At 38.8% G+C, this 15,258-nt stretch overlaps 1 protein-coding gene across 1 annotated transcript in view; it reads left to right on the top strand.

Moving 5' to 3' along the window:
- Positions 1–237: 237 nt before the first annotated feature.
- Positions 238–15,258, top strand: part of CRACR2A (calcium release activated channel regulator 2A) — a 54,139-nt gene continuing 39,118 nt past the window's right edge. The window contains exons 1-4 of the mRNA XM_069865317.1: positions 238–479; positions 4,911–5,022; positions 10,999–11,161; positions 12,663–12,809. Coding sequence (XP_069721418.1) covers positions 312–479; positions 4,911–5,022; positions 10,999–11,161; positions 12,663–12,809 — 590 coding nt within the window. The 5' untranslated portion in view covers positions 238–311. The remainder of the gene's footprint in view (positions 480–4,910; positions 5,023–10,998; positions 11,162–12,662; positions 12,810–15,258) is intronic.

Raw genomic sequence — 15,258 nt, 5'->3', positions numbered from 1 at the left:
GTAGTCTGTATTTTTTATTAAACTGACTTATATATAGTTTTGTTTCCTCCTTGACTCAGACTCCTGCCTCCTCATTCTTCATCTCATTTGCAGTGTCCTTAGTGCAGCCCATCAAGTGCAGGCATTTTCAAAAAACTTTTTATTCCTTTAGTGCCTAATTAAAGAGATGGTTGCTAAGAGATTGAGCAAAGTGTTATTAAGAGTATCTGATTTGCCCTTTTCCTTACCTTCCATGTACAGGTTTCAGATCAGAATTTGTGAGTAAACGGAGTAGCAGTATCCCAAAATATTCCTGTGCTGAGATTGTGACAATGAACAGAATACAGGAAGACTGTGCTAGTCTTGTGCCACCAGGAGATGCAGAGAGGAGCAAGACTGGAGAACAAGATCCAGAACTAACTGCTTGGGAAAAAGCATATGAGTTCTTTCAGATTTGTGATCTGGAAGGCAAAGGCTTTGTCACTCGTCAAGACATGCAGGTAAAACAAAACTGACTATGTGAAATGCATAATGAGAGAAGCTCCTAATGCCCTTAATGACTTGAGACTGATTAATTTTTGAAAAATTGTGAAGCCCTCCTAACTTTAAAGAGATAGATAGGATTTGAGATAATCTCCTTGAATTCTCGCATAATAACTGCTTTTGTTTACACAGGCAAAGCAACAAAAAAGTGGAAAATCAAAGTAAGTGAATTTTTACAAATGCCCCAGGAATTTAATTCCATTCTTGTTGAGAAAGTTAAAACTCCAGTAAGTTCATTACTTTGCGATTTGCCAAAGCATCATGAATATATTCAGTCCACCAATTTTATCCCTCTGTTTCTTCAGCACAACTGTGTAAATGAAGTCTTAAAGTTTGATTTCACCTGCCAGACAATGCTGAACTGGATCACACATACATGTATGAAGTATAGAGGAACAGCATTTTATCATTATTCAGTGTTCACAATAATCTTCTCAAGTTGTCCTTAAATTGTTTGTGGGGCAAAAAATCAGATTTGCTGAAAATATTGATGAAAAAAAGCAACTATATAGCAAAGTCTTTTGAAAATGGGATTGGGTGCGAATCACAGAAATAATAAGATGATTTGAATCAGTATGTGGCCAAAAAGAAGAATATACTCATGCTTGACATGCAAAATGTAATTTCATTGTGCTAATCCTTTTCTACTTCACAACTCATGGATGAAATAGAATTGGGGAGCAGTAGCAGGGGAGATTTAGGCTGGACATTAGGAAAAAATTCTTCACAGAAAGGGTCATTGGGCACTGGAACAGGCTACCAGGGAGGTGGTTGATTCACCTTCCCTGGAGGTGTTTAAGGCACGGGTGGACGAGGTGCTAAGGGGCATGGTTTAGTGTTTGATAGGAATGGTTGGACTCGATGATCTGGTGGGTCTCTTCCAACCTGGTTATTCTATGATTCTATGAAAATAAATTCAGCACAAACTACTACCAATGGAAGCGTAATGTAAAATTTAGAAACTTTCCAAATCCTCAGAAACAAGGATGTGTTAGCATATAGGAAAATGGAAGTGAAACACTTCTAAATATCTGTTTTGGAAAAGCAAAAGCCTCACAGTAAATTGTTTGGATTACTAGCTCTCAAAGCTTTATGTGCAGGTGTGTGCTGCTGAGTTTTTTTGTGATCTGTGCTAATTCTGCAAAGTTGAAAAGGAATAGATAATTTAGGTAAATCTAGACCCAGTTTTACTAGAGAATTTGATGGATTGTCATTTTATTGTCTTTCCAAAAATTGTGTGGTAGGTATTTTCACCTAGTGGAAGATCTGTATGTGTATATATGTGTATATATATGTATATATACACATAGTCTTAGCGTCCTAGTGTCTGTGTTTGCAAGGAACGTAAAAGCATTTTTTTCTGTTTGATTCTAGGCTTTATGCTTAAAGTGATGATAAATTTTAGTTCAGGTTCTAAAATAGGTCTTGCAAAAGATGAAGGAGAGGAAATGCTACAGAGGATTTCAAAGAACACATAAAGTATATTTATTATATTTCACCATGAGTATTTGTTTGCCATATATGACAACTAAGTATGTATGTAAGTGTCTTGTTCATGTAAATACAGAAATGAGGCTCCTGAGAACATTTGAGAAGATGTTTCTTTATGTTTGCTTTTGTTTACTGTTGATCCAATAAAATATAATATTACAAATACAGACTTTCTGAAGATACTGGGTTATCCTTATTCCACTCAACAATTTAATAAATGAGTAATTCAGCTGAAATCAATGCTGTTTGACTGACGAAAACACTAAGGTGAGAACCATCTCCTCTATTTGACTATAAAATAATTTAGTGACCAAATTATTTCACATTAATTCCAGGACTTCAGAAATTGTGATTCTTTGAAGTAAGTGATAGCTTTCTCATTATCCCATCTTCCTTGTAATTCAGTAGTAGATTAATAGATTAGTAGATTAATAGACATTTATTTGGACACCAGTGACAGTAATCTACAATGTTTGCTAATGAATTTGCTGCCCATTATTTTGTTATTAATAATACACAAAATAACCATGTTTTATACGGAACAACTGTATCACAGAATTGCAGAATGGTGTGGGTTGGAAGGGACCTCTGGAGAGCATCTAGTCCAAACCCCACTGCTAAAGCAGGATCACCAAGAGCAGATGCCACATGAATGTATCTAGGTGGGGGTTGAATATCTCCAGAGACAGAGACACCACAACCTCCCTGGGCAGCCAGTTCCAGTGCTCTGTCACCCTCAGAGTAAAGACCTTTTTCCTTGTGTTCAGGTGGCACTTATGTGTTCCTGTTTGTGCTTGTTGCCCCTTGTCTGTCATCAGGCACCATTCAGAAGAGTCTGGCCCCATCTTGTTGATTGTACACTAGGCATATACTGTTATAATTATTCATTGCGCGTAATTAGAGTGATGAGCTAATTAGAATCCATGTCTTGCAAATGTGATTGCATTTTTCTTTATGTTCACTACCTATAGCAAAGGTATAAGTCAGTAAAGTAGATCAGTTTTTCCGTAAAAGGCACGAAGTGATGATAACATCCTGCGCTTCGACTACAAGATGCTACCTTTAAGCTTTGTAAGATGAAACCACAAACCCCTTACTTTGGGACTTGAAGTTATCATGAATAACAAGAAGTAGCGTTGCAAATGTTTAGGTTTAATGTGTATAGCAGAATAGGGTTCAGATCTTGCTCTTAACTATTTGACAACTGTCTTTCTATTTAACAGAGTAAATGCTTGGTATTTTCAGATTAGTAAGCATAGACAAAACACACTGGGTGGCAATGCAGATGATTTAAAGCTCCAGTGGTATCTTTGGAAATGTTTTTTTTTTTGTTGTTGTTGGTTTTATTGTTATTAAGAGCCTTATATTGAAAGTATCTATATATTTTTACAGTAAGCCCCAAATGAGCAAAGAAATAGAAACACACCTATGAGAGCAACAGTAATATTTTGTTTTCATAACAAACCAAAACACTTTTAATTTTTTTTTTTTTAAGAACAAGAGGTTATTAAAACACTGACTAAATCTTAGTAACGAAGGTGTGGCCTCAGTTCATCAAAGTCAGTAAATTATCCTCATGGAATGTAACAGCAAAACATTTGTACATTCTTCAAAATCTACTATTTTTGTATTTTTTCAACACCATAAAAGTAATTGTGTTGTTTTCCACTGCTAAATTAGTATAATCTGTTTCAGAATTTGATTCCTGCCAATGGGCACTCCAGCTATAGTTCTAGCAGCATGTGTTTGTAGTTAGATTTGCAGCAAGACCCACAAGCAGTTATACTGGAAAAGCAGGTTAGTCTGTGTTTATGGTATCGTCAGAAAAGCCAGCTGGCTGGCCCTTGGCTATATGGCCTATGTTGAATTGTGTTTTCTGTTGTCCTTGTGTTGTAGGAGAGACTTTCTTTGGCCCTAAAACCTTTCCCCACAGTGGAACATATTAATGCTTTTGTTCTGATGAATTTTATCAACCTACTAGCTTGCAATTTTAATATGTTGTATATACAATAGGAGTTCAGGGAAGGTATGTAAATGTTAACTAATAAAGCAGAGGACTTAACCAGTGTATTGTATTTATATTGCTTCCCAAGCCGAGGAAAGGTTTTACTCTTCCTAGTGCTATATTCCAGTGGAAGTCCTTGCTATTGTAGTTGTTTGCCACTCTAGTTTCCTCCTGTTTCTTGGAATCTATTTATACTGTTAAAAGAATTATAGTAAAACCATTAGGTGTTTTTTTGGATTTGATTTATACCCATCTTTAGATTCTCAGGAAAAAATAAGTGATTTTGTGGAGCTAGTTTCATGAAGTTTTATCTTTTTTGGTGTCAGCATGCTGCGTTTCAGAAGTAGGCACTCATGAAATACGTTTAACTTGTTACAGGAAGAGCAGGTTTACTCCTTGAGCCTTGCAGCTTCCTTAGCTTTGTTTTACTTATTTATTTATTTATTTACACGCCTTAAAGCAGCTTTAAGTAGGATGGTATACCCTCTACTATGTTCCAGTCTCTTGCTTGACCTCATGACATGGAATGAACTAGGGACAAGGTTCTGCTGGCAACTTTGTCCAGCTGCATAATAATCAGGGCATTTCACCAAGACAAATCAAACCATTTCACCAGGATGCTGAGACTCCACCTCAAATTCAAATGTGTCATTGGAATCTGCGTGTTCAGGTTGTTCTCACTGCTGTATCATAAAAGATTCATAAAGGCAAACAGTGAAATTGTAAAAGCAAACCTCCCTCAGTTCATGTTGTTTTACTCTGTGATGTATTTGGATTTTCATTCTGGGAAACAAAAGGATCTATCCTCCTTTCTTTAGGATGTTCTGTAGAATCTGATCTTCCTCTCATCCTGTAGTACTGTGTAAAGTTGCTGCATGTTTTGTCATTTCAGAGACTGCATCCAGAGTTATGTCTTAGCCTGGAAGAGCTTGAAAAAGTTTTTGTTACTTTGGATGCTGATGGCAATGGCTTACTTACCCCAAAGGAGTTCACTGCAGGATTCAGTGAGTTTGGGAAGCATGTCTTCTGTATAGAGCTTTCATGTTCTGTTCTCTCCATATCAATAAAAAAGTACTTTATCTTACCAGTACACTTAACTATACACACAGGGAGCAGATACATGTAACAGATGAGGAAGCGGTCAAATTATGTCTATAAATAGGCAAAGGACTCCAGGGTCTTTCTTGCCTGTATACAATGGTAAGCCGTAGCACAATGTGGGGTGTATGATGTAAACATCTGAATTGCACCTGTTTTAAGCTGTGGAACACATCTATGAGCATATTCTGGAAAATTTCACTTTGGGGAGAAAAGATCCTGTATTTTATTTCATATCAATCTAAAAAATATGAGAGGTAATTAAGATTATCTCCAAGATTAAGACAGTGTTGGAAATATGTTAGTACAATAGTCCTTACAGCTGTGGGACTGCTTTCTACAACAAATTAGTTCTTCAAGTGATGTTACTTTATTTCAAAACAAAACAGGATGAGGCATTTATTATTACTGCATGATGGTAGCTGATAAGTTCTTCGTAACTGCCTGCTTCGCAACAGCAGGCTTGCTGTCATGTTCCCTGTGCTTGTAAAAGGGTTGTTTTCTCCCCAGCTGTGAGGTTCCAGCTAAGATGTTAGTGAGACTATTTGGTTGTTTATACAGAATCAGTTTTGTACTTAAATTTTAGCTCTGCTGACTGTGAATACCAGGTTTAAGCATTTTCTCTCAAAAATGGAATTTCTTCTCTGTATAAATTTTAACAGTAAATTTCCATTTCGATATGTATAGGCCTCCAAATAGGACCTGCATTTTTGTTTTCAAATCATCAATAATTTGAAATTTTAATTCTCTCATATCCTAATTCTCATATTTAGATATACTTCAATCTGCAAATTGCCATTATTTAAAAATTATTCATAGAATCATAGGATTGTTTGGGTTGGAAGGGACCTTAAAGATCATCCAGTTCCACCCCCCACCTTCTGTGAGCAGGGACATGTCCCATTGGACCAGGCTGCTCAAGGCCCCATCCAACCTGGTCTTAAAACACCTCCAGGGATGGGGTATTGCTTCTATGGGCAACCTGTTCCAGTGCCTCACCACCCTCATAGTGTAGAATTTCTTCCTTATAGCTAATCTAAATCTACCTTATCTCAGTTTAAAACCATTGTCCCTACATTTTCTTGTAAAAAGTCCCTCTCCAGCCTGCTTGTAGGCTCCCTTAAGTACTGGAAAGCTGCTATAAGATCTCAACAGTCTTCTCCAGGCTGAACAACCACAACTCTTTCATCCTGTCTTCACAGGAGAAGTGCTCCAGCCCTGTGATCATCTTTGTGGCTCTCCTCTGGACTTGCTCCAACAGGTCCATATCCTTCTTATGTTGGGCCCCTAAGAGCTGGTTGCAGTACCCTAGGTGAGGTCTCATAAGAGTGGAGTAGAGGCGCAGAATCATCTTCCTCACCCTGCTGGTCACACTTCTTTTGCAAAGCCCAAGATACGATTGGATTTCTGGGCTACAGGTGCACATTGTTGGCTCATGCTGAGATTCTCATCCAGCAACATGCCCTTCTACTCAGGGCTGCTCTAGATCCATTCTATACCCAGCTTGTATTTGTGCTTGGAATTGCCCTGACCCACGTGCAGGACCTTGTATTTGGCCTCGTTGAACGTCATGAAGTTTGCACAGACCCACATCTCAAGCCTGTCAAGGTCTAGATGGCATCCCTTCCCTCCAGCATGTCAGCTGTGCCACACAGTCAGTATCAAATGCTTTGCACAAATCCAGATAGATGAAATCAGTTGCTCTTTCCTTATCCACCAGTGCTGTAACCTTGTCATAGAACGCACCGGATTCATCAGGCACAATTTGCCCTTAGTGAAGCCATGTTGGCTGTCACCAATCACCTTATTTTCTAGGTACTTCAGAAGAGTTTCTAGGAGGTCCTGCTCCATGATCTTGTCAGGCATGGGGGTGAGACTGACTGACCTGCAGTTCCACGGGTCTTCCTTTTTTCCTTTTTTGAAAATGAGGATCATGTTTCCCCTTTTCCAGTCACTGGGAACTTCACTGGACTGACATGCCTTCACAGATATGATGAATAGTGGCTTAGCAACTTCATGTTCTGATTCTCTGAGGGCCCACAGGTACATCTTAACAGGTCCCATGGACTTGTGCAGCTTCCAGTTCCTTTGATGGTCTCACACCTGATCCTGTCCTACTATGGGCTTCTCTTTTTCTCCCAGCCCCTGCCTTTGCCTTCTGTGACCTGGGTGGTATGGCTTGAGCACTTGCCAGTGAAGACTGAGGCAAAAAATTCATTAAGTACCTCAGCCTTCTCCATATTCTGGGTAACCAGGTCTCCTGCATTTTCCTTAGTCTTCCATGTACCTGTCACCTGTGTACCCTTAGAAAAATTCTATGTTGCCCGTGATGTCCCTGGCTGGATTTAATTCTGTCAGGGCTTTGACTTTCCTAACCTGATCCCTGGTTCTTTGCTGGCTTCTGAGCTTGGAAGAGATGATCCTTGAATATTAACCAGCTTCCTTGAGCCCCTCTGCCCTCCAAGGGCTTCATCCCATGTACTCTTCAAAACAGATCCCTGAAGAGATCAAAATCTGCTCTCCTGAAGTCTAGGGTAGTGAGCTTGCTATGCACCCTCCTCGCTGACCTAAGGATCTTGAGCTCTATTCCATGGTCACTGCAGCCGAGTCTTCCCTTGAGTTTCACTTTCCCCACCAGCCCCTCCTTGTTGGTAATAACAAAGTCCAGTGTAGCCCCTCTCCTCATTGGCTCCTCTGTCACTTGGAGAAGGAAATTATCGTAAATGCATTCCAGGAACATCCTGGATTGCTTATGCTCTTCTGTTTTCCCTCTCTAACAGATATAAGTGTGGTTAATGTGCCCTGTGAAGACCACGGCTTGCGAAGATGAGGCTGCTCCTATCTGTCTATAGAGGGCACTCCCCTCTCCCCCCCTGCCCTGCCCGCTTCCCCCCACTACTATAACGTCACCTGTCTCTGCCCTTCCTTTAATTCTGACCCATAAGATCTTGCTCAGCTCCTCATCCATTCCCAGACGGAGCTCCACATGTTCCAGCTGGTCAACTAACAGGGAAACGTGCTCTCCTTGTCTCCCCTCTCTATCCTTCCTAAAGAGCCTGTATCCTTCTATTCCAACACCCCAGTCATAGGAGCCATCTCACCACACCTCTGTGTGGTTCTGATGAGATGATAGCTCTGCAGGCATGCACGTGTCTCTAACTCCTCGTTTATTCACTATGCTACGTGCATTTGCACAGAGACACTTAAGTTAGGCCCCTGTGAAGCTGGTTTACTTTATTGCTACTTTATTTTCCTAAGTAAGTTATACATGTTTTTTAGTTAAATGAAGATTAGTTTCACAAGTGGTCCCTGCAAACCCAAAATTTTCTGTTAAGTGAGGTTGTAAGTGGCTGCCGTCTCCAGCAGCTCCAGAGCCTGAAGATTCCTCCTTCACAGCTGCTGCAGCCCAGTCCAGAGGCCCAGATGGATATGGGTGGTGCTCTCCTGTTTGCAGATCCAACTGGTAATGAAGTTAAATGTGTATCCCAGAGATACCCACACATGTACACATACAGACATACAAAGGACGTGGATGCAGAAGGCTACACGGGCTGCTACAGACAGGGCACTGCCTTCAACAGCACCTGTGTGTAGGATTCACATAAAACATAGGGACTGAGAGTGCAAAGCATGCTGCATTTTAACCTCCTTCACAGGACTTACTAGGATTTTCTGAGGATCCATGTTCAGTGGTTGTATATCTAGCTAGGTAATGATGTTTATGTTCTAGTAGAAGCAGAAGCTGTATTAAATAAAGGCTGCTTTAGAAGACCAGAGGATGGACAATGCACAGTGGTGTCCAGATAAAACTTGTACTGCATTAATTAGGTCTATTTTAACATTTGTACTAGAATTTAGAACATAACCAAAGATCCTCTGCAGAAAATCACAGTATGGCTTTTGCCTAGATTACTTAAGAATTCTTACTTGCAGATATTCAAATAGAATAGCTAGCACATTTATAATTTGATGGAATGTGTCTGGTCTTCCCCAATTGAGCATAAGCACATTGATTGTTCATATGGCAGTTTCAGTTCTGCATCCTCAGCATACAACTGCTGTACTTCTTTCTTCCATTCTTTTTCTGGAGACAGCTAAAAAGCACATAGCTGCTTGTTTTAGTATTCTTTGCAGGTCTCTATTTTTGGCTGCCTTGTCTATATATGTATTTTTATCTCCAGTTCTAAGGTAGTTTCAAGCTCCACCTGCTTGTTAATCTACTTGAACTTTTCAGATGAGTTGACTTCAGTAATATCTGTTCTTGATTTGCAAGAATTTAAATTAAATATTTGTTTAAATGTTTAATTTAAACTGAATGAAGTAAGTTGTCAATCTGTGGTTATTTCTTAAAATCAGTTCTTCTATAATGTTCTCAGCACTTACTAGAGCAAGTGCAAGGTGGTGTGATGTGTTGTTGGCTAGTGGAAATTTGTTGAGAAAGTCTCATGACTTTCATGAAAGTCTCTCGTGACTATGATGTGGTGTCAATACCCAGGAATATCTGAATCAGAGAATTGTAGAATGGTTATGGTTGGAAGGGACCTCTTGAAGTCATCTGGTCTGGCTCCTTTGCTCAAGCAGGGCCACCACGAGCCAGTTGCCCAGGGCTATCTCCACATGGCCTTTAAATATTTCCAAGGAAGGACACTACACAACATCCCTGGGCAATTTGTGCCAGTGATTGATTACCCTCACAGTAGAAAAGTGTTACCTAATATTCAGCTCGAACCTCCCGTGTTTCAGTTTGTGCCCATTGCCTCTTGTCCTGTCACTGGGCATCACAGAAAAGACCTTCATAAATTCATCATCCCTTCAGTATTTATATACATTGATTATATCCCTGAGCCTTCACATTCCCAGCTCTCTCAGCCGGTGGGTGTGAGATCTAGCATAGCACCTCTCCTCATTGGCTCCTCTGTCAGTCACTCCAGGAACCTCCTGGTTTGCTTATGTCCTGCTGCACTGTCCTTCCAACAGATACCAGTATGGTTGAAATCCCCCATGACGACAAGAGCATTTGAACATGAGTCTGTAAAAGGCCTCATCCACTTGTTTTTCCTGACTAGGTGGCCTGTAACACTAGCCTGTCACTTTTGCCTGTCTTCTCTTTAATCCCAGCCTATAAGTTCTCCATCAGCTCCTCTTTTATCCCCACACGGAGCTCCATGCATTCCAGCTGCTCATGTACACAAAGGTCAACTCCCTCACCTTGACTTCCCTGCCCATCCTTCCTAAAGAGCCTGTATTCCTCCATTGCAACACTCCAGTCATGGGAGCCATCCCACCATGTCTTCCTGGTATTAGCAGAAATACCAAACAGATGGAGGAAACTGCTGTAGGGGTCAAGTTTAGAGTAACTGAAGAGCATGTGAGTAAAATGGAGGGAAATAAATGTTAATAAAATGTAGCTTTGTATACGCAGATTGTGCAGGAATTTGAAGTGTGTCTTTGGTTGTGCGCTAAAAAAAATGTGAAAATAAGAGGTAAATTTTATGAGGAGCAATGCTATGGTTATTTTGGATTCCTAACTTCTGTTTAAGCATATCAAGAAATAAGGCCATAACATTTGTTGTATGCTTGTTGCTAGAATTTATATCATTAGTTTATGGAGGTCTAAATTTTTTCAGAATGTTGGGGTATATGATTTACTGAAGGTTAGACATAAAACTGGGGACCAAGTCAGAAACAGAACTTAGGGATCCTCTTGTCATGCCTTATACTTTTGTTGTTTGGTTATATTCCCTTTTCTTGTAAACAAATGTAGGTGTTTCCCTCACAAATTGTATTTCCTATAATGTTTGATCTTTAGTCTGTTGCTCTTTAATGACATGGCTTCTTATAATAAGTTCTGAAAATGCTAATGTGTAATTTCTAATTCTTAGGTCGGTTTCTTTTGGGACAAATTGCTTTGAATAATGAGATAATGCAGCAATCGGAAAGTGAAACAGCCTGCCCACTTAAATGCAAAGAGAGTGAAGATGAGAATGAAGAATTCCAGTTCTCAAATCTGATGGATCGGCTTGGAGCTAAAATGGTTTTAGATGAGTGAGTCCTTGCAGCAATAGTAATAGATTGTATAATCTTTTATAATTCAGCTCTGGCTTTGATTGTAATGGAATCCAGGATGAATGAGAAGACCAAGGCTGCTCAGTAACAGAGTGATTCTTTAAAAATTAATTTTTCTGGTTGTCAGAAATGATAAAATGCTATTTAACCAAAATTACCAAGAACAAAGCTGTTGTACTTCAGCCATATGAAATTTGTGTTTGTTGCATATAAAATCTATACCGTTAACATACCACAGGTTTTGAATATAGCTAATTACTAGCATATAATCCACAGATGCCACTGATTTTCAATCAAACAATGCTTGATGACTGCTTTTTTGTTTGAAGTACACCAGTTAACCATAAGAAAAATGTTTCCTTGTTTTCCCCCCTTTTCTTCTTTTTTCTCCCGTCCGTGCATAATTGCATATTGTAATTGCTCTGATAACACTACCTCTCCCAGGGCCAGGGTGATTCATTCTGAAATACTGAATGCAAAAACTGGCTTCTTGTGTGTTGGTCTGACATTCATTATTTAATAATAATGAACCTTCTAGACGAAAAATGGCAGGGGGCAAAATTAGGGGAACATCTAGGCACATAGTAGGAATGTTTAAGAAATGCATCAGTGATGCTTACTCTGAAATAAAAGTGCTCATTGGTGCTTCTTTTCACCTGACTGCCTGTTATAAGGAAAGAGTTGATTGTCAGTCATCTTGAAAGCCTTTCATTATGAAGAGATTTTTATCACCCACTTTTTCTATCCTTATCCTTGCTTCTCCTTTAAATATAGCACTCTTTGCTAGCTAAGTTCAGGCTTTCAATGTGTGTGGAAACGAATGAGTCAGGAAGAAGCAAACAAAAGAAGGTTTTCAGAGGAATTTTGCCAAAGTATTAAAAAACCCGTTCGTGTTCAAAGTAGAACATCTTATTTTATTTTTTTTCCACTGTCTACTGAACAGTTCTGCAACCAAAACATTCTACTGGTAAATCTTTAAATCAAAATTTTCAAGATGTGTTCTGTTTTTACTAGCAGATCTGTCATGGGATTAAAATGGGTTGAAAATGAAAGAAGGCAGTACAAATGCAATTTGTTTACTTGTCAAAGTAATTTAGGAGATTGGGTCTCATTCATATTAGCTTTCCCACTGCCCTCTCTTTACTTTTAATAGAAATGATGGGATGGTACAGTATATTTCATCTGTTTATCATTGTCCTATCCGTTCCTGTTTAGATGAAGTATCTGGCAAGGCACCCACTAAACAAGCAGTTCCTTTGATTCTCTGCAGTCATGCATGGCCAAAATTTATGATGCATTTTTTTAACAAACACATTTTCCATCATTTCCCACCCACTTCATCCTTTTCACATCCAGCACTGCTTAAGTACCCTTGTTTTTAATAAGCCCTGAAGCCCCCATTCACTAGAATGCTGTGAACATTTATCGCAGCCTGAGAGATGTTCTCTCTTAATGAATCCTTTATGATCTCTTCTTTCAGTGAGAGTGACATGAAGCAACTTTGGTTGCAGCTGAGAAAAGATGAACCTCATTTACTTTCCAGTTTTGAAGAGTTCCTGGTCAGAATTTTTTCCCAGCTCCAAGAAGCAGATAATGAAAAGAACGAGTTGGAATATGCGCTTAAAAGGTTAGTACTTCTTCTTGTTGAACTGTTTCTGTAGTTTTGCAACTACCCTACCTACTATTCGAACCTTTGAAATAAACAAGTGAAATGGTGATTTGTAAGTGGCAAGATGGATTGTCAAGTGCAATGGATTAAAACAAGATTAAAGACTACGATAACAATAACTGTTGTTAAGACTAACCCACTCAGATATGGCCAAGCTTTAATGACTATGTGGGTGGGATTAATTTTAACCCCGAATATTCATGAGGTTCCAGAAATAAGGTGTGCTTGTAATTTAGTGCAGAAACTATGAATATGAAGACACCTCCTTGTATATAAAGTTCTGTGAAATCACTGTTGGGTAGAAGCACTCTGAAGACAAATCCCAGTGCTCCTTCAGTGCTGAATAAAAAGAATACCTACTTAATAACCACATTGGTTATTGAGTGTAAATTTCTTTGTTTCACAAGGCATTTCATTGAAGTACTGTAAACACAAGAGTTGCTGTAAAATTGTATCAGTCATGAAGAATACCAGTAGAGTTATTTAGAATGCAGGACTGTCTGAAATTCGCTTTTCTCTTCCAGTCAACAAATTTTGTTGACTGAAATTCTTTTACATATGTCTATTGTTGCATTGCAGTTTTAAGACAATATTAAGAAATTCCCTTATAGTTAATCAGTTTGATTTTGGAGGACCATCGGATTTACCATTAATTCTGATAAATTCTCTGGGCTTTGCAAACATTGCGTGCAGGAAGGCTATTTGGATTCACTGGCCAGAGAAATGGGAGATTTAAGGTGTTAAAGCTGCACAAAGCACTGGTACCAGTGAAAATTTAAGTTAACAAATATAAATATAAAACCAGCATTTGAAATACAGTGAACAGTGAATATTGGGTTTATATATAAAAACATATATATAATGTATGTATGTATATACACAAATATATAAGAACTAAAAATTAATAGGTCATCATTTAATATGTGCCTATCTAGAGGGAATAAAATCTGATGCTAAATATAAATAGGATGCAAAATGATGCTTATAGTTGACGTTTTTTATTATAGTGTCACTTCTGAATTTCAGATTCCTGTAGTTTGAGTAATAAAGGCAAATATATTCTTGAACTTTGATTTCATTTGCTCACATTCTCCTGGCTATTCTGAGAATGTGACAAGGCTTCTGAAGAAAGAAAAGTACTAAAGATGTATGGTCACTAAAGACAATTGGTATGTATTGAGAGCAGCATTTTTAATCTAAGTCTATGAGCATGTTTTTAGCCTTTCCAGTTGGAAATAGCATAGAGGTAGTTGTGCTGTTTGTTGGGGACTAGAGATTTTTAATAACCACATATGATGGGGGTTTGCTTTGCGAGTTGGTTTTTGTTTATCAGGCTTTTGTTAGTGTTTTTTGAGGACTAACTGAATAAATCTGAGTGTTTAACAGCTGTGATTAGCACAGCAGTGCATGGAGAATGTGTTAGCATTACCTGACTTTTCTGGCTGACATGAAATCTCAGCCTTAAAAATGCATTGGAATTTTATGCCTTTGTATTAAAATCAGAGTTTAGCTAATTTCTTCTTCCTTTTGCTCCTTATAACGCCTCTAATTTCAGCACATAAATTTTTGTTTTGTTTCTGATCAGTAGCTGGAGGGAGTCAGAGCTATCAGAGAAGAATATTGTCTTTGGTAACAGTGCGGATGAATAATCTTTTATTTTAAACTGTGTACAAATAACAGCTGAGCTCAAGACAAGACCATATAGAGAGGGAAAGATTTTTTTTTGTACCCACATACTTACTAGCACTAAGATGCACGTGTCCGCATAGACTGGCCAGGGTTTACTGTGTGGTGACAGACGGAAAGGGATGCTGGTTATTGAGGTCTTACCATGTTGCCTGGGTTCTTGGTTGCTGACAATAGTACCCTTTAGAAGTTGAGAGTGAGTTTGAGCTTTTGTCTTCCCTTCCTGACTCACCTCTGTGAGTCATTAGACAATAATGCCATTCATTCTCAGCCTTTTTTTTTCCCTTTCCCAGATGCATGCTGTGCTTTTTCTTCAAATTTTTCCTTTTTTCCTGACTTAGATGCCCAGAGAAGCTTAATGTGAATATCCTGGGACTTTCATGTCATGCTGATCTATGCTGTCAGCCCATGCCATTCTTCTATACCTGTTTTTTGTCTTTTCTTTTGGAGCTTTCACACATGCATATTTTCATTCATGAACCTATATCCTGTGGTCTGAGAGATGCAGGAGTTTCCTTCTGTCTTGGTTTAAAAGGTACAGTATGCTGCTGCTGTTCTCATTTCTAGGTACACCCAGTAGTGAGACTGAACCCATATTCTCAATACCAACACATGGAGATACACCACACATGGGAGACTATGCAGAATAATACTGATTAGAAACTGCCTCTACTGGCACCCTCCTAAACATAAGCAGGATTGACACAAACATGAAGGATAA

The sequence above is a fragment of the Phaenicophaeus curvirostris genome, chromosome 1 (assembly GCF_032191515.1).
Source record: "Phaenicophaeus curvirostris isolate KB17595 chromosome 1, BPBGC_Pcur_1.0, whole genome shotgun sequence".
NCBI classification, from domain to species: Eukaryota; Metazoa; Chordata; class Aves; order Cuculiformes; family Cuculidae; genus Phaenicophaeus; species Phaenicophaeus curvirostris.
The sequence above is the reverse complement of the archived record's forward strand: the minus strand, read 5'-3'. Positions and strand labels throughout refer to the sequence as shown.